The sequence below is a fragment of the Muntiacus reevesi genome, chromosome 3 (genome assembly GCF_963930625.1).
Source record: "Muntiacus reevesi chromosome 3, mMunRee1.1, whole genome shotgun sequence".
Classification (NCBI taxonomy): domain Eukaryota; kingdom Metazoa; phylum Chordata; class Mammalia; order Artiodactyla; family Cervidae; genus Muntiacus; species Muntiacus reevesi.
The window spans coordinates 99,490,827-99,514,507 of NC_089251.1; the positions used below are offsets into that span (position 1 = coordinate 99,490,827).

Sequence of the window (23,681 nt, forward strand, 5' to 3'; positions counted from 1 at the left end):
GGCAACTGAAAAAGGAAAAGAGAGAAAGCATGTCACAGCTTCTTTATAAAGAGAATGACTGAAGTTTCAAAACCTTGAGAAAACTTGGGAAATTCAACTAAGCCTGCAGTTTCTTTTTTGTTGTTGTTGGGGTTGAACATGAGCCTGTGTTAGCATCACGGGTGCTTTATGAAAAAAATGAAACTTTCTCAGTCAACCCTTGGTTGCAAATTTTGTTAAACATGTGACAAACTTCCTATCATTTCTTTGTATTTAAAATTTTCAGTATAAGCCCCGATCAAATCTTTTGCTCCTAATTTCCTGCAACATTTAAAAAAATTTGGCTGTGCTGGGTCTTAGTTGTGGCATGTGGGATCTAGTTACCTGACCAGGGATTGAACCTGGGTCCCCTGCATTGAGAGTGAAGTGTTAGTCACTGGACTACCAGGGAAGTCCCTACTGTAACATTTTAACTGAAGTTTTAAGTAGACTCAATGAAAGTGGCCTTTTCTGGTACAGTTACTCTGGAATAACAAACAGCTGTCATCTAAACTGCCCTTTGATGCTGCTTCTGAGATTTGGTGTAAGCAAGGATTCCTTAGAAAGAAAGCTGACATGATGGTGTTGCTCACATGGGAGAATAAAAAAAAAAAAACAAGAAATAGCCCCGTGAGAGGATTGACCATAAAGGCACTTTATAAATTTTTGAAGAGTTTATCATGTATCATCCTGTAAATATTTGCTGGGAGAGTTTTATTCTCTATGACAACTAGAATATCCTTGAAGATGTAAGGTATCCATAAAGACCTAGAAACATGCTGCAAGATGGATACTCAAAAGAGCCCATGGAAAATTGCAATCGACAGAAACAAAGACTCAGTCCAGGGACCAGTGGGGGATCCTTGTTTTGTGGTCTCTCAGATCACAGTCCCCACTTCCCACTCCACCACCCCCTTCAATAGGAAATGACCCTAGAAAGACTTCTCAACTCTCGGAGGCTAAAGGTAACGAGCCCTTTACCCTGACATGAAGGTACATGAACAGTCAACAAAGCACCCACAAAGAGAATGTCGCTTTTTGTTTTCTTTTTCCACCATCAAGAGCAATTCTGCAACCTCAAATGTTATGCTGGAAGGCAGCCTGATTAGTTACCATTGTCTGTGTTTTCAGGAATGTTCTCTGTTCCTGTAGGAAACCTTGCATCTGATTAAAGAAAACACGGCATGGACCACGTACAGCAGTGTGACTATGATTGAAAACACCTGAAACCAAGAAAAATAACCATTACTGGGGGTGCCTGGTGAGAGGGCAAGTCCTGGGCCTTCCACGCTGGGCTGGCGGCTTGCATGACACTTGGCCCTGAAGTGTGTGGGCTGCCGTTGCTTCCCATCACTCACATAGTCATCCTTTCCTGCAGAGCCCAGGTGGAGCCCAGGTGTAGCCCAGAACGCTTTAGGCAGTGACTCCAGGTGACCTATTGCATCTCCTAACTTTGGCATGCAAAGTCAGCCATCTGCCATCACACATCTCCATTTGGTGCTACCCAGTTGGAAACGAGGGCCCTCAAGACCCCTCCAAAGATACTTGCAGGCGAATATCCCCTGCTCTTCATGGAAAACTTCCTTCCTGCACACCAGGACCACCCGAGTCTGCCAGCTGTGATTCCAGCAGCCTTGGCTCGGAGAATATGACCGCGTGGGTTTGCTGGCTCTGCTTAAGGTCTCATTGCTGCCTGGACATCCTCAGACCCCCACTAGAATTTTACGCTAAGATCCTGAATTTCACAAGCATAGGCCAGGAAGCCAGGACACAGGAAGTGAGGGACTGGCATGGGGAGAAGGAATTTTGAGCTTTTGCTGAAAGGAGGGGGCTTACTGAGAAAGCTGCTGGAAGTAGAGGCTGAGAAATGTGGCAGACGGTCACACTGTGCCTGGTCAAGGCCCTGACCTGCCATGTTTTCACTGAGGCACCGTCTGTCCTATCACCCAGCTCGGAGTGGCTGGCCCTGAGGGCTGCCTGCCCACAAGCAAACATCTGCATCTGGCTTGACCTTGGGTGTGCGGTCAAGAGTTTCCAGCTGCTGGGGTTGGGATGAGGGAGGTACCGATGGGTTCTCTATTGTGGGGGTGAAGAAACAGTCCCTTGAAGGTGACGGAGGAGGTGGATGACCCTCCCAGGGGAAGGAGGAACAACCAGGTGCTGCCTTGCTGTAGTTGGGAGCCATCTTGGGAGATGAACTAATATGGGAGAGGCTCCCACACTGTGGGACAGTTGAGGGGGTCCCAGGGACCATGAGGGGCCCTGCTTATGGAACTGGGGAGCGGCTGGGAGCTGAGGGGAGTGTGTGGCTTCCCCGGGGAAGGGGATGGGCCCCTGGGGACGAGCAGACAGGCTTTGAGGCTCTCTGCCCGAGACCCCTCCCTCTGGGAGCAGGAAGGGCACCCACACTAACCCCCTCCCCCGAGCCCAGCGGCACCCCCAGCCCCGCCGCGGGTTTTATTTCAACCTCTGCTCTTCAGTCACTCGGGTGTGTCCAGCTTTGTGACCCCATCGGCTGCAGTACGCCAGGCTTCCTTGTCCTTCACCACCTCCTGTTTGCTCAAGTTCACGTCCACTGAGTCAGTGATGCTGTCTAACCATCTCATCCTCTGCTGCCCTCTGACCTACCCTTCCCAAAAGGCATGCGGGGGCACAGCTTTGGCACCTAGGATGGTCATGTTGTGGCCTGTCGTCACATTTGACCTCAGGGTTTCCTAGAAGTCTAAGTAAGGAGTAACGTTTCTTCAACTTTTTCTTGTTTTTTAAACAATGTTCATGGTTAGAAATACACCTGATATGAATTAGCGCGCTGATGCCAGCCTACACAAGCACAATTCTGGAGAAGAGTTCTAGGAAACAATACATTCTCATTCCTTGCCATTCTTTTTTTTTTTTAATTTATGCATTTTAATTGGAGGGTAATTGCTTTACAATGTTGTGTTGGTTTCTGCCGTATATCAACATGAATCAGCTGTAGGTTATGCATATGTCCCCTGTCTCTTGAATTCCCTGTCATTCTGATCCATTTCAGCAACGAGAAAATTAAGTCATGAACTCATGGCCCACTAAGGGGTCTTGTCCCCACAGTTCCTTTTAGAGCTTAGGGACCTGCAGGCCAGGTGCCCCGGGACACAGTCTCACCCCATCTATTCTCCTAATGGGGTGAGGGAGGTTCCAGCCCGTGTTCTAACCATTGCTACCTGGGAAGTCTTGGGAGGAAGTGGCTTAATAGCTCTCTCATCCTCCAGGGAAACAAAGAATTGCTGTCTCATTTTATAGGTGAGCAAACTGAGGTTCAGAGGCACAAGAGACTTGCAGAAAGAATGAGTGTGAAGTTCACACCGTCTTACTGCACAGCTTCTCAGAGCTGTCAGGAAGGAGACGCCGTCGACAAGAGACAAAGGTCTAGTCCCAGAAGCAGACACCCACAGCTGGAGGCCTGGACATGCTGTGCCTGGAGATGCCTCCCCGCAGCCCCGAGCCAGGGCCTGGGAGACACTGGCCGCTCAGTTTCCCATCCCTGGTCTCGACGCCCTGACCGTGAGCGTCCCTGGAAGGCCCTCAGGGACAGCCTGGAACCCAGGCGGCCAGACTCTGCTCACACTTGGACCCCAGGCTCCTCCAGCTCCTGGTCACCCCAGGGGGAGTTGTGCACGCTCCTGGCTCCCCATCTGTGACATGGGTGTGATAACAGCACCTGCATCCTCGGGCTGCTGTGAGGGGGAAGTGAGATTGTTCACAGGAGCTCCGACAGTGCAGGCCCTCACGGTCACGCCCCCTCCCGCATCTGCCCCCTCAAAGCCCGCCCAGGCTCCGGCCCCTGGCCAGCCCGGGCCCATGCACCGCAGCACTGACTGTGCCCGAGGGGATCTGGGCGCATCAGTTCCCTCCTCTGGGGCTTTCTTTTTCCAGAAATCGGGGTGGAGGGGGGAAGCTTTACTTGGTTGAGAATTAAGTGAACTAAGAACCTCCAGGGAGGACTCAGGAACCCTTCTGCTCAGAGCACCCATCAGTGGGCAGCGGGAGCTGTGAACACTGAGGTGGAACTGAGGACTCACCACAGCGGAGATGTTTTCACTGTAGTGTTTGTATAAGTCGTCTTGCAGGTCGATAGTGACCAGAGTTTCCAGGGCAGAGACGCTGAAGTAAAACAGGGCGGCGAGGCAATGGTAGGCTGTGTCCTGCAGGTCAGAAAGGGCCGTCAGAGAGGCGGGGTGCCCGTGGTGACGTGGGCAGCTGTGGTCCCAGAGGCCCATTGACCCCACCTGTCCCTGCCTGGCCAGGCCCCTCTGTTACCCCTTCCCCGCCCCAACCTCCGGGCCAGCCCCAGCCCCCTCCTCACAAGGACTGATAAACTAACCAGGGCTGCTCGCTGGTTTGGGAGGCAGAGCAAGGACCTTGAAGGAGGAGGGGCTTTCACCTGAGATGAGATCTAGTAAGGGCGGGAGAGGGCCTCTTGGACTGTTGGAAACTGGCTTTGGACATGAGCTGTGTTATCCGTGGTCACAGTCCGGAGTTCAGGTGCAATCTTGGCGCCAGTGCAGAGGGAGAAGGTTAGGCCATGTACATTGTTTTGTTGTTCATTTTGGGGGGTATTCTAGTGGGGCTCCAGGTATGGTTAAAAGGAAAAATGTACTAGAATGGGGTTTGAGTGGTTGTGAATGGAGGGGGTTTCCAAGTCTAGGCTGGAGGGCTTTGGAGAGTACAGAGCCTGGCTAACAGCCCCACGCCCATCCAGGGGAGGTCAGGGCAGGTGACCCAGGTGTCAGTTCCCCCCTTCACAGGCCTCAGGCAGAATTCACTCGAAGAGCGATCACAGGCCATCCCTCTTCCCTGCCCGGTTCCTCTCTGGTGACCCCGCGTTAGAGGCGGGGACGGGAGCGGGGCAGTGAGCACTCCTCACATGGGGCAGCTGGACCCCCCGGACCCCCCGCCGGCTCCCCAGCCCCTCCCGGAGGTGAAAGCCGGTCCGCTGGGCGGTGGGAGACGCCGACCAACCGACCCCTGGCAGGTGCGGGAGGGACAGGGAGAGATGTCAGACTGCTGGTTTTCAGGAGAGGGGAGATCGCAGAGGAGAAGGCAGAGCAGCCCCCGGAGAACCAGGCAGGGACAGACAGCCAACCTCCTGTGCAGGAGCCCTGGGCTGCTGTGGGCCACTCGGCCTTGGAGGGCTCCTCACCCAGCACTGGAAAAGCCCGCCTCCCAGGGGAGTGTCCATTACTACCCCCTGCTCCCAGACACGCAGGGCCGGACTCACCAGGGTGATCCAGAAACTCCAGTTCTTATGGGCACCAACAATGTAGAGGCAAAGCAGGAGAGTGGTGACTATGAAGCAGGACACAGACACGAACAAGACCCAGCCCTGGACCAGGGGGACAGGCACCTGGGCCAAGAGGATGAGGATCCACACCAGCCCCCCAGAGACCTGCAAGGGGGTGGAGAAGGGGCGAGGGTCGGACCAGGAGAGCCCAGGCCCAGAGGTTACACTGGGGAGCCGGGGCTCTTTACAAATGTTAACCCACTTAATCCTCATACTGAACCATTTGTGAGATGGGCAAACTGAGTCATATACAAGGTAAAAATTCATTAGCACGAGAAAGGATTTATGCCATCCAGTTTTATCATTAGAAGAGCTAGTTCTGAGGTTATATCCTTCCTAACTTTTGGATGGCAGAAAGTAAAGAAGAACTAAAGAGCCTCTTGATGAAGGTAAAAGAGGAGAGTGAAAAAACTGGCTTAAAACACCACATTCAAAAAACTAAGATCATGGCATCTGGTCCCATCACTTCATGGCAAATAGATGGGGAAACAATGGAAACTGTTGTAGATTTTGTTTTCTTGCGCTCCAAAATCCGGTGACTGCAGCCGTGAAATTAAAAGATGCTTGCTTCTTGGAAGAAAAATTATGACAAACCTGGACAGCGTATTAAAAAGCAGAGACATCACTTTGCTGACAAAGGCCCATATAGTCAAAGCTATGGTTTTCCCAGTCGTCATGTACAGATGTGAGAGCTGGACCATAAAGAAAGCTGAGTGCCAAACAATTGATGCTTTTGAACTGTGGTGCTAGAGAAGACTATTGAGCGTCTCTTGGACAGAAAGGAGATCCAACCAGTCCATCCTAACGGAGATCAACCCTGAATACTCATTGGAAGGACTGATGCTGAAGCTCCAATATTTTAGCTACCTGATGCAAAGAGCCAACTCATTGGGAAAGACCCTGATGCTGGAAAGATTGAAGTCAGGAGGAGAAGGGGATGACGGAGGATGAGATGGTTGGATGGCATCATTGACTCAATGGACATGAGTTTGAGCAAACTCCGGGAGATGGTGAAGGACAGGGAAGCCTGGCGTGCTGCAGTCCATAGGGTCACAGAATCAGACATGACTGAGCAACCGAATAACAGCAAGTATTTTTGATATAAAAATATCCTTTCTTTTATAAAATGGTAGTGACTAGTTGATCCTTTTGGTCTTTACTTGGCAAAATGAATTAGTTACACTATGTTATTAGCATTAAAAAAAAATTGGCCCCTAAATGTCTAAGTCCAGGACACAAGAGGGCCTGGTCTTGGATGACATAGGACAGGCATGAGAGAAGTACTCTCTCCTCGTCATTATCCAGAAGACACCCTGCTTAGCGTCCTCAGGGTCAGGGAGCCCCCAGGATCATAAGGACAGATGTAGGGGTCGTGACTTCAGTGCCCCAGTCCAGCTGCCCCTGTGGACAAGGCACAACCGCGCTGGGAGTCTCTGCACCTGCTTCCCCTTCTCCTGGTCCATCTCCATTCCAGTGAAGTCTCCCTAGCCAGAAAAGGCCTGGGCTGGGACACAGGTGGACACGGCTTTGCAGTCAGAGGGTCCAAGGAGCTGCAGAGCTTGGCACCATCCTCCTGAGCGTCTGCGGGCTGAGGATGGGAACTCTTGCCCCTGTCGTTATCCAGAAGACACTCTGCTTGGTGTCCTCAGGGTCAGTGAGCTCCAGGAGCGTACGGACAGATGTAGAGGTCATGACCTCAGATCCACAAAGCCAGGGGCTTGTAGACAGGCTTGCCCTCGTTTGGATGGACCTTCTTCTGTCCCTGTGCCCACTGGCTTTACCCAGCAGGATACAGTAGAATAAGGAGATTTCATGAAAGATATGAATGTCAGCCATAAGAGACAAAAATCCTTGGACGCTTAGATCGAACAGGAGTGGGTTCTGTGCAAGAAAAACAGGAGATCTGGTGGGAGGCACCCAGGGGGCCAGCCGTGCAGCGAGCTCACAACAGTGCGTGTGCTGCAGTGAGCAGAGCGCCCTCAGCCAATGGCACTGCTCTGCGGGGCCTCCGGTTCTCTCTTTGGGAATGGGTGTGGTCATCAGTTTTACCCTTTTTCTGCCCTTGTGGTCGGGGATTCTCTTCTGATTCAAACACATCAGCCAGGTAGGAGATAAACGCCAGTCTCTTTCCTGTGGACGCAGGCTGAGAACTAGTGTCTCAGAGAGCCCCGTGTGTGCCAGGGGCATGGGCAGTCTTGCATCAGGCAGCGGACAGACCCCGCCTGGCCTGCAGTGCAGGAGCGGGTGCTCTCAGAGTGGGCTTCCAGGTCAGCTGGGTATGGAGGACTCAGCCGCACCGGCACCCGCACCAAAGGGGCACCATGAACGGAGACCACGGAGGGGCAGGTCTGTCCTAGGGAGGAGTCCTCAGACGTGAGAGCTGGTTGGGTGGCCCCCTTCTGGCCAGGTCCCTCGATCAGCAGTGTCTGGCTTATCAGCAGGCAGCTGGAGGACATGATGGAGGCTGTGGGAGATCAGGGGCAAGGTTTTGTGCCAGCAGGTGCCCTCGCCCTGAAACAGTGCACTGCCAGACAGTGATAAACTGACACGATGACAAATCATGTTTGAAAAGTTAAACCAGGCCAGTGGTTACTGCTCCTATGCCTTCTGGCAGATACAGCAATTTGCTATTAGTATGTGCTCAGAATGCACAAAGCTTCCCCCAGGTCCTGGCACCATGCTGGTGCCACCCTGAAGGCACAAGGCAGGAAGGGCAGCCACAGCATCCTCTCCTCCTTGGCCACCACCCCGGTCAGGCTGGCCAGAGCAGCTCCTAGCAGAGGACGTACTCACTTCTGCCCTCCGTTCCCCTCTTTGGTGAGAAGAGTCTTTGGGACGCCCCTATTGAGATAGGCTATCTGTGTGGTACATGACCCCAGAGACAAGTTAAATGTTCCCTCAACAGCCTCACCCACTCCCAAATCTACTCAACATCCTGCCTGAGAAGGGCATCTAAAGAAAAGGTGGTATGGATCATCCTTACTGCCCCTGCCCCCTCTCCGCTTGCCTCCTTTCAGCACACACTAGCCAGGTGATCTCAGACCATGCATTTGAGGTATTAATAAATTAATAATTGCACCTGATTGCTACTGAACAGTAACTGTGTGCATCACTTGTTTTAAGAGCTTTGTGTATATGACATTCACTTATTCCTCACAGCATCCCACAGGTTTATACTGTCATGTCCCCATTTTATTGATGCAAAAACTGAGGCACAGTTGCCTGCTCACATCCTCACAGCTGCTGAGTGCCAGCTTCGACAGGCTGGCTGTGGAGCCCAGGTGAGGACCTCTGTGTGTGTGTGACAGTTACACAGGGTGACGCAAGAGCAGTTCACCATGACACTGCCCTCGTAAGTAGGGTCGGCTTGAGAAATGGCCAGAGAAGTCACACTGATGGAGAGGAGGCTGGCTGCCCCATGAGCCTTGCTCCTGCTCCCAGCGGTCCTCCGGCCCTGGGGCTGGTGAATGCAGAGGAAGTGTCCCTCCCCTAGCCTCCCCTGGTTCAGCATGCCCTGTTCTGTGACCCCACTTCTGGCAACAGCTGCGTGGTGTGTGTGGCTCAGAGACAGGCTTACACCACCGGGTTGTGCCTGCCTTCCTCTTCCTGTGACGACCGTGAAGCCTTCAGAGGTCAGGGGCTCCAGGGTAGGGGTGCAGGCCTGGGGGAGAGCGGCCACGCCGCACCCAAGATAGCACTCTTCCCTGCTCCTGGGCAGTGTCCTGGTCTTGGAAGGGGAGTGGTGTCCACCCTGCTGACCTGGAGGCTGAAGATCTGGCATCCACAACTCCCAGGCTATTGGGAAGTCAGGTATGGGAATACAGACTGGGAGTAAGCAACAACTCACTGGATCACAGATTTTAAAAATTGATCAAGCCTTTCACACCCGTTGGACTAGAAAAAAATTACGAAGTCTGACTCTACCAAGTGAGGCAAGGTCTGGGAACAATGGTGACTTTGATAAGCTGCTGGTGGGAGTCAGGAGGGTTATACTGTATGGGACCCTTCTTTCTAAAAGAATGCAAAGCAAGCCAGAGTCTTAGAAGGGACCTGAGCAAGCAAGGTCCTGAGCTTAATTAATATTTATTAGCTTCCTGGTAATGCCACTCCCGGGCTGTGTAAGGTAGAATAACCCTTTTGAACAGTGATGTGCTAACATCTGGGAATAGGAGGATGTGCAACCCCTATGACTCAGCAAGTCAAATCGCTGTGTGTTCCTGAAAGAAATTCCCAACATACAAGTGAAGGGAATACAAGAATGTTCTTTGGCAGTGCCGTCTGCAATATCAAAATGAAGCAGATTGGAAATCGCCCAAACACCCATCAACAGAAGATGGATAAAGAGTGTCAAGATGTATTGATCTCAGAACAAGGCTGCATGAAAAGCCTGTTGCAGAAGGGTATGTACAGGGCAACCAAACTTTCATAAAGTGAGAAAACAAAACCACACCACATGTAGTCATAGGTAGTTAGGGGTGCAGTCAAGTTTTAACCCTGAGCACACATTCAGCCCAGGGGTGGTTCTGTAGCTGGAAGGAGAAGAGACCGTAATAAGCAGAATATCCAGGGGGCTTGGATGTCATCTGAAAGTTATATTTCCTTAATACTGAGAGGAACATTAAGATTTGACAAAGTTGAGTGATAATTACATGGGTATTCATTAAAGTATTATATATAGTGTAGTGTTAGTCGCTCAGTCGTGTCCGACTCTGCAACCCCATGGACTGTAGCCCACCAGGCTTCTCTTTCCATGGAATTCTCCAGGCAAGAATACTGGAGTGGGTTACCATTTCTTTCTCCAAAAATATCATATCTACTTTTCTGTAATATTTGAAATAGTTCTTAAGTTTTAAGAGGCTGAAGTGGAGGGGTCTCCCTGGTGGCTCAGTGGTAAAGAATCCCCCTGCCAATACAGGAGAGGCCAGTTTGATCCCTGGCCTGGGAAGACCCCCCGTGGCCCGGAGCACTTAAGTCCGTGGGCCACTGTTGAGCCTGTGCTCCAGAGCCCACGCGGCTGAGGCCCGCGCGCCCTCGAGCCTGTGCTCTGCGAGGAGAGAAGGCGCCCACAGCCCACAGTGAGAGCAAGCCCACTCTCCATAACTAGAGAGAAGCCTGCACAGCCACGACGGCCCAGCACAGCCAAAGTAGATAAATTATTTAAAGAAGTAAACTGACGGGGAATTGGCACAACAGGAAATGAACCATTTCACCTTGACCAGTTCAGAGGTATTTAATACATTCATGATGTTGTGCAGTCCACCATCTCTAGCTCCAAAACATTTTATCACCCCAAAAGGAAACACCATGCCCATTAAACTGCCCCCCCCTCCATTTCTCTCTCTCCTCATGCCCTAGGACACCACTAATTTGTGTTCTGTGTCTACAGATTCATCTATTCTGTGCCTTTCACATAAATGGGATCCCGTAACACGTGACCTTTCGTGTCTGGCTTCTCAGCATAGCGTTTTCAGATTTATTAACGCTGTAGTATGAACCAGTACTTCATTCCTTTCTAAGGCTGAGTAATATTCCAATGCATGGGATATCACAATTTCTTTATTAATTCACCCACTGATGGGATACTTGGGCTATTCCTACCTGTTAGCTATTATGAATGGAGCTGCTACAAACATGCATGTTTATGAACCTATTCAGGTCTCTGTATTCAATTCTGAATTGCTGGGTCATGTGGTAATTATTATTTGTTTTTAAAATTTTAATTAAAAATTTTAATTTTATGTTGGAGGATGGCTGATTAACAAAGTCGTGTTAGTTCCAAGTGTACAGCAAAGTGATTCATCTATACATACACAGGTACCTGTTCTTTTTCAAGTTCTTTTCCAACTGAGGTTATTAAATAATATTGAGCAGAGTTCCCTGTGTTATACAGTAGGTCCTTGTTGGTTATCTATTTAAAATACAGCAGTGTGTACATGTCAATCCCAAACTTCCAATCTATCCCTGCCCCCCACCCATCCCCCAGGTAGCCGTTAATGTATTCTCTGTGAGTCTGTGTCTGTTATAAATAAGTTCATTTGTATAATTTTTAAAAGATTGGCATATAAGCAATATCATATGATATCTGTCTGACTTACTTCACTTAGTGTGATAATCTCCAGGTCCACTGATATTGCAGCAGTTGGCATTATTTCATTCTTTTAAATGGCTGAGTAATATTCCATTGCATGTATGTGCCACATCTTCTTTATCAATTCATCTGTCAATGGACATTTACATTGCTTTCATTTCTTGGCTATTTTATTTATTTATTTTTTCATTTCTTGGCTATTTTAAACTGTGTCACTAAGAACACTGGGGTGGATATTTCCTTTCCGACCGTGTTTTTCTCCAGCTATACACCCAGGAGTGGGATTGCAGTATCAGATGGTAGCTTTATTTTAGGGTTTTAAGGAATCTCCATACTGCTGTTCTCTATGGTGGTTGTACCGATTTACATTTCCACCAACAGTGTAGGACATGTTTCCTTCTGTCCGCACCCTCTCCATTATTGTCGTAGATTTTTGTGATGACGGCTGGTAATTATTTCTGAGGAATTACCAAACTGTATTTCATAGCGGTTGAACAAATTTACATTCCCACTAGCAGTGTCTGAGGGTCCCAATTTCTCCACATCCTAGCCAGTGCTTATTTTCCAGTTTTTTGACAACAGTAGTCCCAATTTCATGTGAAGTAGTAGCTCATTGTTGTTGTTGCCGTTTTTAACATTTTACTTATTTAATTTTCATCGCTGTGCAGGCTTTCTCTAGTTACGGACAGCAGGGCTCCCCTCCACTTGCACTGAGCAGGCTTCTCACTGCAGGGGTTTCTCTAGTTGAGGAGCACGGGCTCCAGGGCCTGCGGGCTCAGTAGTTGTTGCACAGCGGGTCAGTAGTCGTGTGGCTTTGATTTCATTTCCTAATGATTAATGAAGATGAGTATCTTTTCACATGCTTATTGACCATTTGCATGTCTTCTTTGGAGTACTGTGTATTCAAGCCTTTTGTCCATTTTCTTAACTGCGTTGTGTATGTTTTGTTGTTGAAACAGTTCATATTAAAAAAACATAAACAACCCTCCCAGTTGGCCAGCTGCTTCTTAGGCCCTGTAATTCTGTACTCTTTCCACACATCAAAACACATACAGCTTTGTATGTGTACAACTTGTACAGACGAAAATATGAAGAACGGGCATCTGCTTTCTTTTCTGCCCTCCCAGGCACCCTATGAGCCCATCCCCAATTCAAGGAGGAAGTAAAAAATTTGGGATGACACTGAGGCATCCAGGGCCCTCTGGAAGTGGGAGGAGTGTGACCCGGAAAGCAGGAGAGGAGAAAAAAATTACTTCTAAGACAGGTGTGAGAGGAGTATTTGGGGCAAAGGAGACATTTCTCCTAGAAGCCCCTACTATCTGCAGGCATCAAAATGACTCATTTCAGGTAGTCCATAGATCTGAGATTTCCTACACCTGTCTTTCTACTTCTACTTGTTGATTTAGGGGGATCCTCCTCATCACCAAAGACTCCCCCAGAAGGCTGGGCTCGTCCTTCACAGCAGGCTGGGCTCGTCCTTCACTCCGGGGCACTCCACCCACTAAGCGGTGATGACAAAGGAGGTAGAGGGCGCTGGGAGGCTGTCCCTTCTGTGACGCCAGGATCCCCCTACCCCCGGCACACACACCTGCCGCCACCTGAGCCAGACCTTGTCTGGGCAAGAGGAGGAGGGCGCACCAGAGTCTTCTGCATGAAGCCCAAATAACACACTCTCGTGACTCTTGTTATAATGCTCCCCAAACAGTTACAAAGGTAGAGCAAGCCACTCATCAGGGCAACCTACGAGACACTAGCAAGTCCTTTTGTTGCTTAAAAAATCTCTCTGCCCCACCACACCTCACCTTTAACCAGCGTCCTTTGTATATACAGTAGGCTCTGAAGGAACCACCCATTCACTGCTTATTCCCTGGTCATAGGTTCTACAGGATCATTTCCAGAAACCCAGCCTCGAGCAAGCACAGGCTCAGTGCTGAGTGAAAGCACAGAGATGAGTGGTCTGGGAAGGAATATTCTAGTGGATACCAGTCCTTTCCACTCTGGGCCTGAGTGTCCCCACCTACAAATGGTGTGGCTAGGTCCAGAGGTGTCCAGGGTTTCTCCTAGGTGCCAGTTCCTCCACAGGGGTGCAACAGGCTACCCTTCTGCCATCTCCCCCAACCCTCCATGGAAGACAGAACCTGCTCCCTTTTCTGTTCACATCTCCTTGACAATCAGGAGACAAGAAGCTGGGGACCCGTTTCTAAACAGGTTTGGACGTTTTCTTTTCCAACAGACTCTCCAGGTGGCCATTTCTGCGGTGGGGGTGCAGGGAAATGCCTCTCGTGGCTTCTGGCGTTAAAGCCACAGAAGAAATACAGCCTGCCTGCCACCCCACACCCACCCCCGCCTCCCTGCACCGCCTTTAGGCGAGGCCCTGGGAGGTTTAGGCTGAGTCCCCCAGGGAGCACTTCACAGGAGCCCAGAGCAGGAAGCGCTTTCCCGCAGCCTGGAAGCCTCAGGTTGAGGCTGTGCGGCTCCAGTGTAAGGAGGGACCAACCGCAGGGGCAGGAATCCTTGGATGCTCAAGGTCAGCCAAGTCAGGGCCCGGCTCTCACAGGCCCCTCTCCCTCCCTCCATCCCTCACACTGGGCACAATGACTGTGGCGAGCAAATGACAGCCGGTTTAATCATTTCCAGATTGCCACAATTTCGTTCACTCACCAGAAACGTCCAAGAGAAAATAATCCGGATTCGGTTCCTCCTACAACACCAACCCTATCTCCACACCTCTTTTGGTAATACTTAATTTTTCTTTTGCCAATTTTTATATTTTTTAAACAAAATCCTAACCATGGAGAGAGTTGGGCGCCTCTACAAGGACGTCGATCGCCAAGAAGCCCATGGGAAGCAAGTTGGGAGCGCAGCTTTGGTACCGGCGCGCTGCCGGTGGACCCGCGCCAGCTTCCGACCACCAGCCGTGTGAATTTGGTTTCTCCACCTAAGCCCCGGTGACGGTCTCCCCGTCGTCGTGGGCTAGAAGGGGCCGGAAGACTGCATGTGGCGGCGGGGAACAGACAGTCCTCACCGGCCTTTTCTATCCCACCCAGTGCTCCCGGACCAGTGAGGCTCCGGGACGGCGAGCGGGCAGAGCGCGCGGCACTGCCCACCCCGTCCCACCCCGCCCTCCCTGGCGCTCAGCGACTCACAAACTCGAAGACGAAGAGCAGGTCGGGGAAGGTGGTGAAGACCGCGGAACCCCTGGGCAGCCGGCGGCCGCCCGAAGCCATTCCGGTGGCCATGCAGGCGCGCGGGTGTCCGCCTCGGAATCAGAGGCGCGCGTCTCTGGCTCCGCGCTGACCAAGAACGTGCTCGGGGAGCCCGGTGACCCGGGTGCAGCCGCGCGGGTTGACGCCGGGATTTCGGGGCCAAGGAAAGGGGAGCCCCAGGCTGCTGCCGGCGGGGCCCTGCCACCGCCCTAGACCATCGGGCTTCGTCCTGAACCACCCGGCAATAAGGGCGGGGACTTGGCTCCTGCGTCCCAGGTCTGCGCTCCACCTCCAAACCCGAGCCTAACAAAACCACTTCGGCTAGGCGCTTTGCACACTTTGATTCTTCGCAAGTGATGATCATCATCCCTTAAGAATGATCTCTGTCAGAAACCAGCACTCAAAACTCCTTGTCTTCGCACTCCTCCGGTCACCATTGCTCCAGCCGTCCTTAAGGTGGACTTCTTTCGTCTTTCTGCTGGGTGAGTTAGTACTTGGGACCTCTGGTTCCAGGCTCCAGGAGGGGCCAGTTCCCAGGCCTGCCCACAGCTGCAGGGGGTTGCTGAGACTCGCTCTGGCTTCCCATCCCCTTTCTCTGAGCCCTAGGAGCCAACACTGGGAACCCTGCCCCTCGTGGGTGGTCCCCGCACTCCTGCGCTGGAGCTGCTGGGTGATGGATTAAGGGCAGTCACAGTGGCCTTGAACCTTGGAGCCGGGAGGGAGCCAGCACTGCCCAGCGCTTGCTAAGTGCCTAGCGCCCCATAGGTTCTTTGTTCACATGACCTCATTTGATGCTGGGATGAGAGTGCAGGGAGACCTGAGAGCAGCCACCAGCCCAGCCTGGCTTGGGCTCGGGGTTCAGGGAGCTTGTGGAAGAAGGGACCCTTGAGGAGTGAACAGTGGTTACCTGGAGAGAGGAGGCAGCCTTCCCTACAGAGGAGCAGCAGGCACGGAGCCCTGAAGACGGTCAGGCCCTGCTCCTCATGCTGCGAGGCTGCTGGATAAATATGGGAATCCCTGAGGGGGTCAGAGCCACTCTGCCCGGCTGGGGGGAAGAGCCGAGGCATCCAGGGCAGAAGGAAACAGGCACAGATGGGTTCTGGGAGAGGACAGGGAGGTCAGCCTGAGCAAGAAGAGGGGGCAAGATGCTCCTGGAGACTCCTGCAGGCTGGAAAGGCTCTGATCTCTGGGGAGCAGAGTGGCTCTTGGGGCGGAGCTGGAAAGGCCAAGGGCAGGCTGGGCTCAGGAGGAAAGAGGCAAAATTTTGTATACGTTGTTGTTGTTGTTCAGTCGCTAAGTTGTGTCCGGCTGTTTGCGACTCCAGGGACTACAGCACGCCAGGCCTCCCTGTCCCTCAACATCTCCCAGAGATTGCCAAGTTCCTGTCCACTGAATAGGTGATGCCTCCAACCTTCTCATCTTGTCACTCTCTTGTGGATGTTAATGAGCCTCATCATAAAATCAGAACTTGAAAAATTGGTGTTAGTTGCCTCGAAGATAAACCTAAAGAAACACAGGCCATGGCGGTTTGAATTCTGGATGTAGAAAAAGAAAAACTCAAGAGTTTTTTCCTCTTCTCATTTAAGATTAAAAATACTTCCCCTTCTTTTGTCTTTTAAAGTAACTACATCAAACTAAATAGTATAAAGCTTATCTTAACTTAGTCTTGTCCCCCCATTCAGCCCTGAGACCAATCTCACTCAATCTCTCTATCCCAAAGAGGGGCGGGACCCTATGGCCCTGCAGCAGAATTTGCCAGCTGCCCAGCAAGTTGCACCCGGAATCTGACCCAAGTCAAAGGCGGATCTGAGCTTACCAGGTAGCGCTGGTGGTGAAGAACCCGCCTGTCAGGGCAGGGACACAGGAGATGAGGATTCGATTCCTGGGTTGGAAAGTTCCTCTGGAGAAGCGGCAACCCACTCCAGTGCTCTTGCCTGGGAAATCCCATGGACAGAGGAGCCTGGTGGGCTACAGTCCATGGGGTCGCAAAGGGTGGGACTAAAGCGACTGAAGCGACTTAGCACCCACTGCATACAGCACCATGCTTCCAAAGGATGATCTGTGTACATCACCACTGCCTCACCTTGAACTCTTTAAAGGGGTCCTCATGACCTTGCAATCCTAGGGAAGGAAACAGTTTCAAAAAGGAACTAGAATTTTCATCAGCAGATAAAATCTCTCAGCCCAGGAGAAACCCATAGTTGGTGGATTCAATTCCCCCGGGGTTCACCCCATTGTGCATACAGTATCATCCGCTGATACCTTGTCAGGATGTGAACCAAGGCCCACCCCCCGTCACCCTGGCCCTTAGGGGACAGTGGGCTTACTCTTCCCTTCCCTCCCGACCTCAGTCACCCAGCCAGCCTGCTGTGGACCTTCCACCCTCGGGTGGCCTCCTGGGACTGTGGGGTGAATGAGGCCCACCCAGCTCAAACATAGTACAGAGGCAACAGCCCCTTTGGGCTTGGCCTGGGGTCAGCCGTGGTCACTGAGGTTCTGAGTAGCTGCCTTCAGCCCAGAAGATTCCATTTCTCCCCCAAGAAAAGCTCAGGCCTCGGGTCCAGCACCTCCAGCTCAGAGGGCCTGGGTCCTCTCACCCTCCGCACACCTGCATCCAGCTAGTGTCCGAGTCCTGGCCCAGGGAGGTGGTGAGGGCAAGCATGACCACCCGTGCCTCTCCTGACCCCTGGGCTCCGCACTCCCACGTTCTCCTCACTCTTTTCCTGCCCCCCCCATCTGCAGGAGCCCCTCCCTGCCCCCAGGCCCCTCCTGCAAACCAGTTGAGGCCCAGCTCAGTCACAACCTCTCTGTGCCTCTCTGGATCTCTCTTGTAGTTCATGCAATAAGTTTGCATCTGTCTTCCCATGACACTGTGTGGGAGTGCGCGTACCTAGTCGTGCAAACAATGAGGGATCCTTTTTGCTCAGGTAATTCCCTGGGCTCACTATTTTACACACGTTCTCTCATTAATCGCTCTACAACTCTACTTGGAACGCAATTTTTAAATGGTGGTAAAATCACTCAGTACTCACCATCTTCACCACTTTTACGTGCACAGCTCAGCGCGGTCCATTCACGCTGTTTGCCCATCAGCACGATCCATCCCTGTACTCGCTTCCTCTTGGGAACTGCATCTCCTTACCTACTAAGCAATAAATCCCCGTTCTCTCCCCTCAGTCCTGGCAATCACTGTTGTATTTGCTGTTTCTAACTTTGATTATTCCAAGTACATCATACAAGTAGAATCAGGCAATATTTATCCCTGTCCATTGGACTTACTTCCCTTTGCATAATGTCCTTTAGGTTCATTTGTGCTATTACTTGTATCAGAATTTCCTTCCGTTTTAAGACTGAATAATATTTCATCATACACATAGACCGCATTTTCCTTGTCTACTTATCTTCAGATTGAGACTTCAGTTGTGCTATGAATAGTTCTGCTACAACTGTGGGTGTACAAATATTTTTGTGAGACCCTGATTTCAGTTCTCTTAGGAATATACCAAGAAGAGAACTTGCTAGGTTGTATTGTCATTCTAATTTTAATTGTTTCAAGAACCCACCATATTGTTTTCCATAGCAGCTGAACTATTTTACATTCCCATCTACAATGTGTAAGGGTTTCAATTTCTTCACATCTTTGCCAACACTTTTTATTTTCTGCTTTTTAAAAAAATATTAACCATTCTATTGGATGTGAGGTAGTCTCTCTTCATAATTTTCATTTGCATTTTCTAAATGAAAATTATGTTGAGCATCTTTTTATGTGCTTATTAGCCATTTATACATCTCCTTGGATAATGTCTATTCAAGTCCTTTGTTCTTTTTCTTTTTTTGGCTGCACTGCATGGTAGGTGGGATCTTAGTTCCCCAATCAGGGATCGGATCCACACCCCCTGCAGTGGAAGTGCGGTCTTAACCACTGGACCATCACGGAAGTCTCTTTATTCATTTTTGAATCAACTTGTTTGCTTTTTCATAGTCAAATTTCTACAGGCCTGTATATTCTGTATACTAACACCTTGTCATTTATATGATTTGCAGACATGTCCCACTGTTCTTTAGATTGCCTTTAGACTCTGTGGATAGAGTTGCTTGATGGACAAATATGAGAAACTTTCATGAAATCCAATTTTTGTGTTTTTTTCCTTTTATTACTTGTGCCTTTGGTTCCTATCTAAGACATCATTCCCAAATCCTTGTTTGATGCTTCTGGCATTTGTTTTCTTCTAAGAGGTTTATGTTTTACATTTAGATTCAAGAATATACAGGACACTTACCACTATGGTCCAGAAGACAAGTTTCAGTCAGTATAAAAGGATTCAAGTCATACAAAGTGTATTTCTGATCAAATGTTTTAAATTAGAAATCAATAATATCTGAAAAATCAAAATATTTTCCAAATACTGTAAATAACACGAGGATGTGAGTAAATTAAATGTGCAAATTAGAAGATATTTGGGATTAAGTAGACTATAAAGTTGGCCTTCCCTGGTGGTTCAGATGGTAAAGAATCTGCCTACGATGTGGGAGACCTGGGTTCAATCCTCGGGTTGGGAAGATCCCCTGGAGGAGGGCATGGCAACCCACTCCAGTATTCTTGCCTGGAAAATCCCCATGGACAGAGGAGCCTGGGGAGGCTATAGAGTTGGACACGACTGAGTGACTCAGCACAGCACACAGCACAGACTAGAAAGCTACAGAAATTGAGGTGTATGGTATTGGCATCAATAGAGACACATAGATCAAGGAAGAAAGTACAGTGTATAAAAACACATCCACCAAATGTGATCAGTTGAGTTTCAACAAAGATATAAAGTCAATTCAGTGAAAAAAAGTATAACCAACAGTTTTGGAATAGTTGGATCAGTTCAGTTTAGTCACTCAGTCCTCTCCGACTCTTTGTGACCCCTTGGACTGCAGCAGGTCAGGCTTCCCTGTCAATCACCAACTCCCAGGGCTTGCTCAAACTCTTGTCCATTGAGTCGATGATGCCATCCAGTCATCTCATCCTCTGCCGTCCCCTTCTCCTCCTGCGTTCAGTCTTTCCCAGCATTAGGGGCTTTTCTAATGAGTGGACTCTCTGCATCAGGTGGCCAAAACATTGGAGCTTTAGCTTCAGCATCAGTCCTTCCAATGAACACCCAGGACTGATTTCCTTTAGGATGGACTGGTTGGATCTCCTTGCAGTCCTAGGGACTCTCAAGAGTCTCCTCCAAAACCACAGTTCAAAGGCATTAATTCTTTGGCACTCAACTTTCTTTATAATCCAACTCTCACATCCATACATGATTACTGGAAAAACCATACCCTTGACTAGATGGACCTTTGTCAGCAAAGCAATGTCTCTGCTTTTTAATATGCTACCTAGTTGGTCATAACTTTTCTTCCAAAGAACAAGCGTCTTTTAATTTCATGGCTGCAGTCACCATCTGCGATGATTTAGGAGCCCCCCAAAATAAAGTCTGCCACTGTTTTCATTATTTCCCCATCTATTTGCCATGAAGTGATGGGACTGGATGCCATGATCTTCATTTTTTGAATGCTGAGTTTTAAACCAGCTTTTTCACTCTCCTCTTTCACTTTCATCAAGGCTCTTCCCTTTTTGCCTTAGGGGTGGTGTCATCTGAATATCTGAGGTTTAGATATTTCTTCCTGCAATCTTGATCCCAGCTTGTGCTTCATCCAGCCCGGCATTTCGCATGATGTACTCTGCATTTAAGTTTAATAAGCAGGGTGACAATATACAGCCTTGACATACTCCTTTCCCAATTTGGAACATGTCTGTTGTTAGAACCTGCCCGGTTCTAACTGTTGCTTTTTGGCCTGCATACAGGTTTCTCAGGAGGCAGGTAAGGTGGTCTGATATTTCCATCTCTTGAAGAATTTTCCACAGTTTGTTTTGATCCACATAGTCAAAGGCTTTGGTATAGTCAATGAAGCAGAAGTAGATGTTTTTCTAGAACTCTCTTGCTCTTTTGATGATGCAGCGGATGTTGGCAATTTGATCTCTGGTTCCTCTGCCTTTTCTAAATCCAGCTTGAACATCTGGAAGTTCACAGTTCACATCCTGTTGAAGCCTGGCTTGGAGAATTTTGAGCATTATTTTGCTAGCATGTGAGATGAGTGCAATTGTGCGGTAGTTTGAACATTCTTTGGCATCTCCTTTCTTTGGGATTGGAATGAAAACTGACCTTTTCCAGTCCTGTGGCCACTGCTGAGTTTTCCAAATTTGCTGGCATATTGGGTGCGGTACTTTCACAGCATCATCTTTTAGGATTTGAAATAGTTCAACTGGAATTCCATCACCTCCACTAGCTTTGTTCGTAGTAATGCTTCCTAAGGTCCACTTGACTTCACATTCCAGGATGTCTGGTTCTAGGTGAGTGATCACACCATTGTGGTCATCTGGGTCATGAAAATCTTTTTTTGTATATTTCTTGTGTATTCTTGCCACCTCTTCTTAATATCTTCTGCTTCTATTAGGTCCATTCCATTTCTGTCCTTTATTGAGCCCATCTTTGCATGAAATATTCCCTTGGTATCTCTAATTTTCTTGAAGAGATCTCTAGTCTTCCCCATTCTATTATTTTCCTCTATTTCTTTGCATTGATCACTTAGGAAAGTTTTCTTATGTCTCCTTGCTACTCTTTGGAACTCTGCATTCAGATGGGTATTTCTTTCCTTTTCTCCTTTACCTTTAGCTTCTCTTCTTTTCTCAGCTATTTGTAAGGCCTCGTGAGACAACCATTTTGCCTTTTTGCATTTCTTTTTCTTGGGAATGGTTTTGATCACTGCCTCCTATACAAGGTTACGAACCTCTGCCCCTAGTTCTTCAGGCACTCTGTCTATCAGATCTAATGCCTTGAATCTATTTGTCACTTTCACTATGTAATTGTAAGGGATTTGATTTAGGTCATACCTGAATGGTCTAGTGGTTTTCCCTACTTTCTTCAATATAAGCCTGAAGTTTGCAATAAGGAGTTCTTGATCTGAGCCACAGTTAGCTCTCAGTCTTGTTTTTGCTGACTATATAGAGCTTCTCCATCTTTGGCTTCAAATAATAAATCAACAAAAGGGTCCGAAATGCTGTACTTGGATGCAATCTCAAAAACGACAGAATGATCTCTGTTTGTTTCCAACGCATACCATTCAATATCACAATAATCCAAGTCTATGCCCCAACCAGTAATGCTGAAGAAACTGAAGTTGAATGGTTCTATGAAGACCTACAAGACCTTCTAAAACTAAAACCCCCAGAAGATGTCCTTTTTATCATAGGGGACTGGAATGCAAAAGAAGGAAGTCAGGAGATACCAGGAGTAACAGGTAAATTTGGCCTTGGAGTACAAAATGAAGCAGGGCAAAGGCTAACAGAGTTTGCCCAGAGAAGGCACTGGTGATAGCAACACCCTCTTCCAACAATAGTTGGATGTCCATATACAAAAAATGAACTTTGATTCATATTCCAAACCATATACAAAAACTAACTGAAAATACTTCCTAGACTTATTTGTAAAACCCAAATCCAAAATTTGTAGATGGAAACAGAGGAACAATCTGTGACCATGGGTTAGGCAAAGATTTCTCAGATATAATAGCAAAGGTGTGATCCATGAAATACTGGTAAATTAAGCTGCACCAAATTTAAGAATTTCTTCTCCTCAAAGACTGTTGAGGATGTGAAAAAGATAAGCCACAGACTGGAGAAAATATTCACAAATCACTCATCTAATAAAGGACTTGTACTCAGATGCACATAGAATTATGAAAACTCGCAGTAAGAAAACAAAGAATCCCATAAAAAATGGACAAGACACATGAACAGACACCTCACCAAAGAAGATATAGCACTGGTAAACAGGCTTGAAAAGATGTTTATTAAGAATTGTTGTTTAGTTGCTAAGTCGTGTCCAACTCTTTGCAACCCCATGGACTATACACCAGACTCCTCTGTCCATGGGATTTTCCAGGCAAGAATACTGGAGTGGATTGCTTATTTCCTTCTCCAGGGGATCTTTCTGACCGAGGGATCGAACCCACGTTTCCTGGATTGGCATCATTGGCAGGCAGATTCTTTACCACTGAGCCATCAGGCAAGCCCTTATCAATAACTGCCAAGTTGCTTCAGTCATTTCTGACTGCAACCCTATGGACCATAACCACCAGGCCCTTCTGTCCATGGGATTCTCCAGATGAGAATACTGGAGTAGGTTGCCATGCCTTCCCCCAGGAGATCTTCCCCACCCAGGTATTGAACCCGTGTCTCCTGCATCTCCTGCACTGCTGGCAGATTCTTTACCACTGAGCCACCAGGGAAGCCCTCATCAATAATTAGGGAAATGCAAATAAAAACCACTAAGATACCACTATGCCCCAATTAGGATGTCCCAAATTAAGATTTAATATCAAATGTTGGTGAGCATCTGGGACAACTGAAACTGTTGTACGTTGCTAATGGGAATGCAGAATGGCACCCCCACTTTGGAAGTAATTTGACAGCTTAAATGTCAAAGGTACACTTACAACTTGGCCATTCTCCCTCTAGGCATGTATTTGAGAGAAAGCAAGCCTTACCAAGACTTGAGTATAAATGTTCATAGCAGTTTTATTCATAATAGGCAAAACCTGGACCAATACAGGTATATGTCAACAGGTGAAAGTATACATGCCCTGGACTATGTCCACATGAGGATTACTGCTCAGAGATAAGCAGGATACATACCCAACATGGATGCATCTCAAAATAACCATGTTGAGTAAAACAAGCCAGACAAGATTTATCTCATTGTATGATTCTTTTTTTGTAATAATCTATGAAGTGCAAGTTAATGTATAGTAACAGAAAGTAGATCGATGGTTGCCTGGGGATAGGAGACGGTGGGGAGAAGTGGGAGGGAGGGATGACAGAAGGGTTTAAGCAACTTTTGAGAACAACAGGTATGTTTATTATCTTGACTGTGGTGATGGTTTCACTGTACATGCAACGTCAACATTTTCCAAAGTGTATACTTTAAACAGGTGTCCTTTGTTATTGAAACATCATTAA

At 48.7% G+C, this 23,681-nt stretch overlaps 1 protein-coding gene across 4 annotated transcripts; it reads right to left on the bottom strand.

Annotated features, from left to right (window-relative positions):
* Positions 1-1,095: 1,095 nt before the first annotated feature.
* LOC136164608 (myelin and lymphocyte protein-like) lies at positions 1,096-14,709 on the bottom strand. Of its 4 annotated transcripts, XM_065929817.1 has the most exons (4): positions 14,573-14,665; positions 5,276-5,443; positions 4,077-4,199; positions 1,096-1,241 (listed from the first exon to the last, which is right to left on the bottom strand). In XM_065929817.1, the coding sequence occupies exons 1-4, from the start codon at positions 14,663-14,665 to the stop codon at positions 1,146-1,148; spliced, it is 480 nt and encodes a 159-aa protein (XP_065785889.1). In that variant the 3' UTR covers positions 1,096-1,145. The 4 variants fall into 4 exon arrangements, with proteins under 4 accessions (XP_065785889.1, XP_065785891.1, XP_065785890.1 ...); XM_065929819.1 differs by lacking the exon at positions 5,276-5,443 and having other exon boundaries at positions 14,573-14,709; XM_065929818.1 differs by lacking the exon at positions 4,077-4,199.
* Positions 14,710-23,681: the final 8,972 nt, after the last annotated feature.

What these genes read in the sequence shown, in the direction of transcription:
- LOC136164608 (XM_065929817.1), bottom strand. Translation starts at nt 14,665, where the DNA reads ATGGCCACCGGAATGGCTTCGGGCGGCCGCCGGCTGCCCAGGGGTTCC. An exon ending in TGCTCTTCGTCTTCGAGTTT is followed by an intron (nt 5,444 to 14,572) that starts GTGAGTCGCTGA and finishes ACCCCCTTGCAG; the next exon opens with GTCTCTGGGGGGCTGGTGTG. An exon ending in GTGAAAACATCTCCGCTGTG is followed by an intron (nt 1,242 to 4,076) that starts GTGAGTCCTCAG and finishes TCTTGGTTTCAG; the next exon opens with GTGTTTTCAATCATAGTCAC.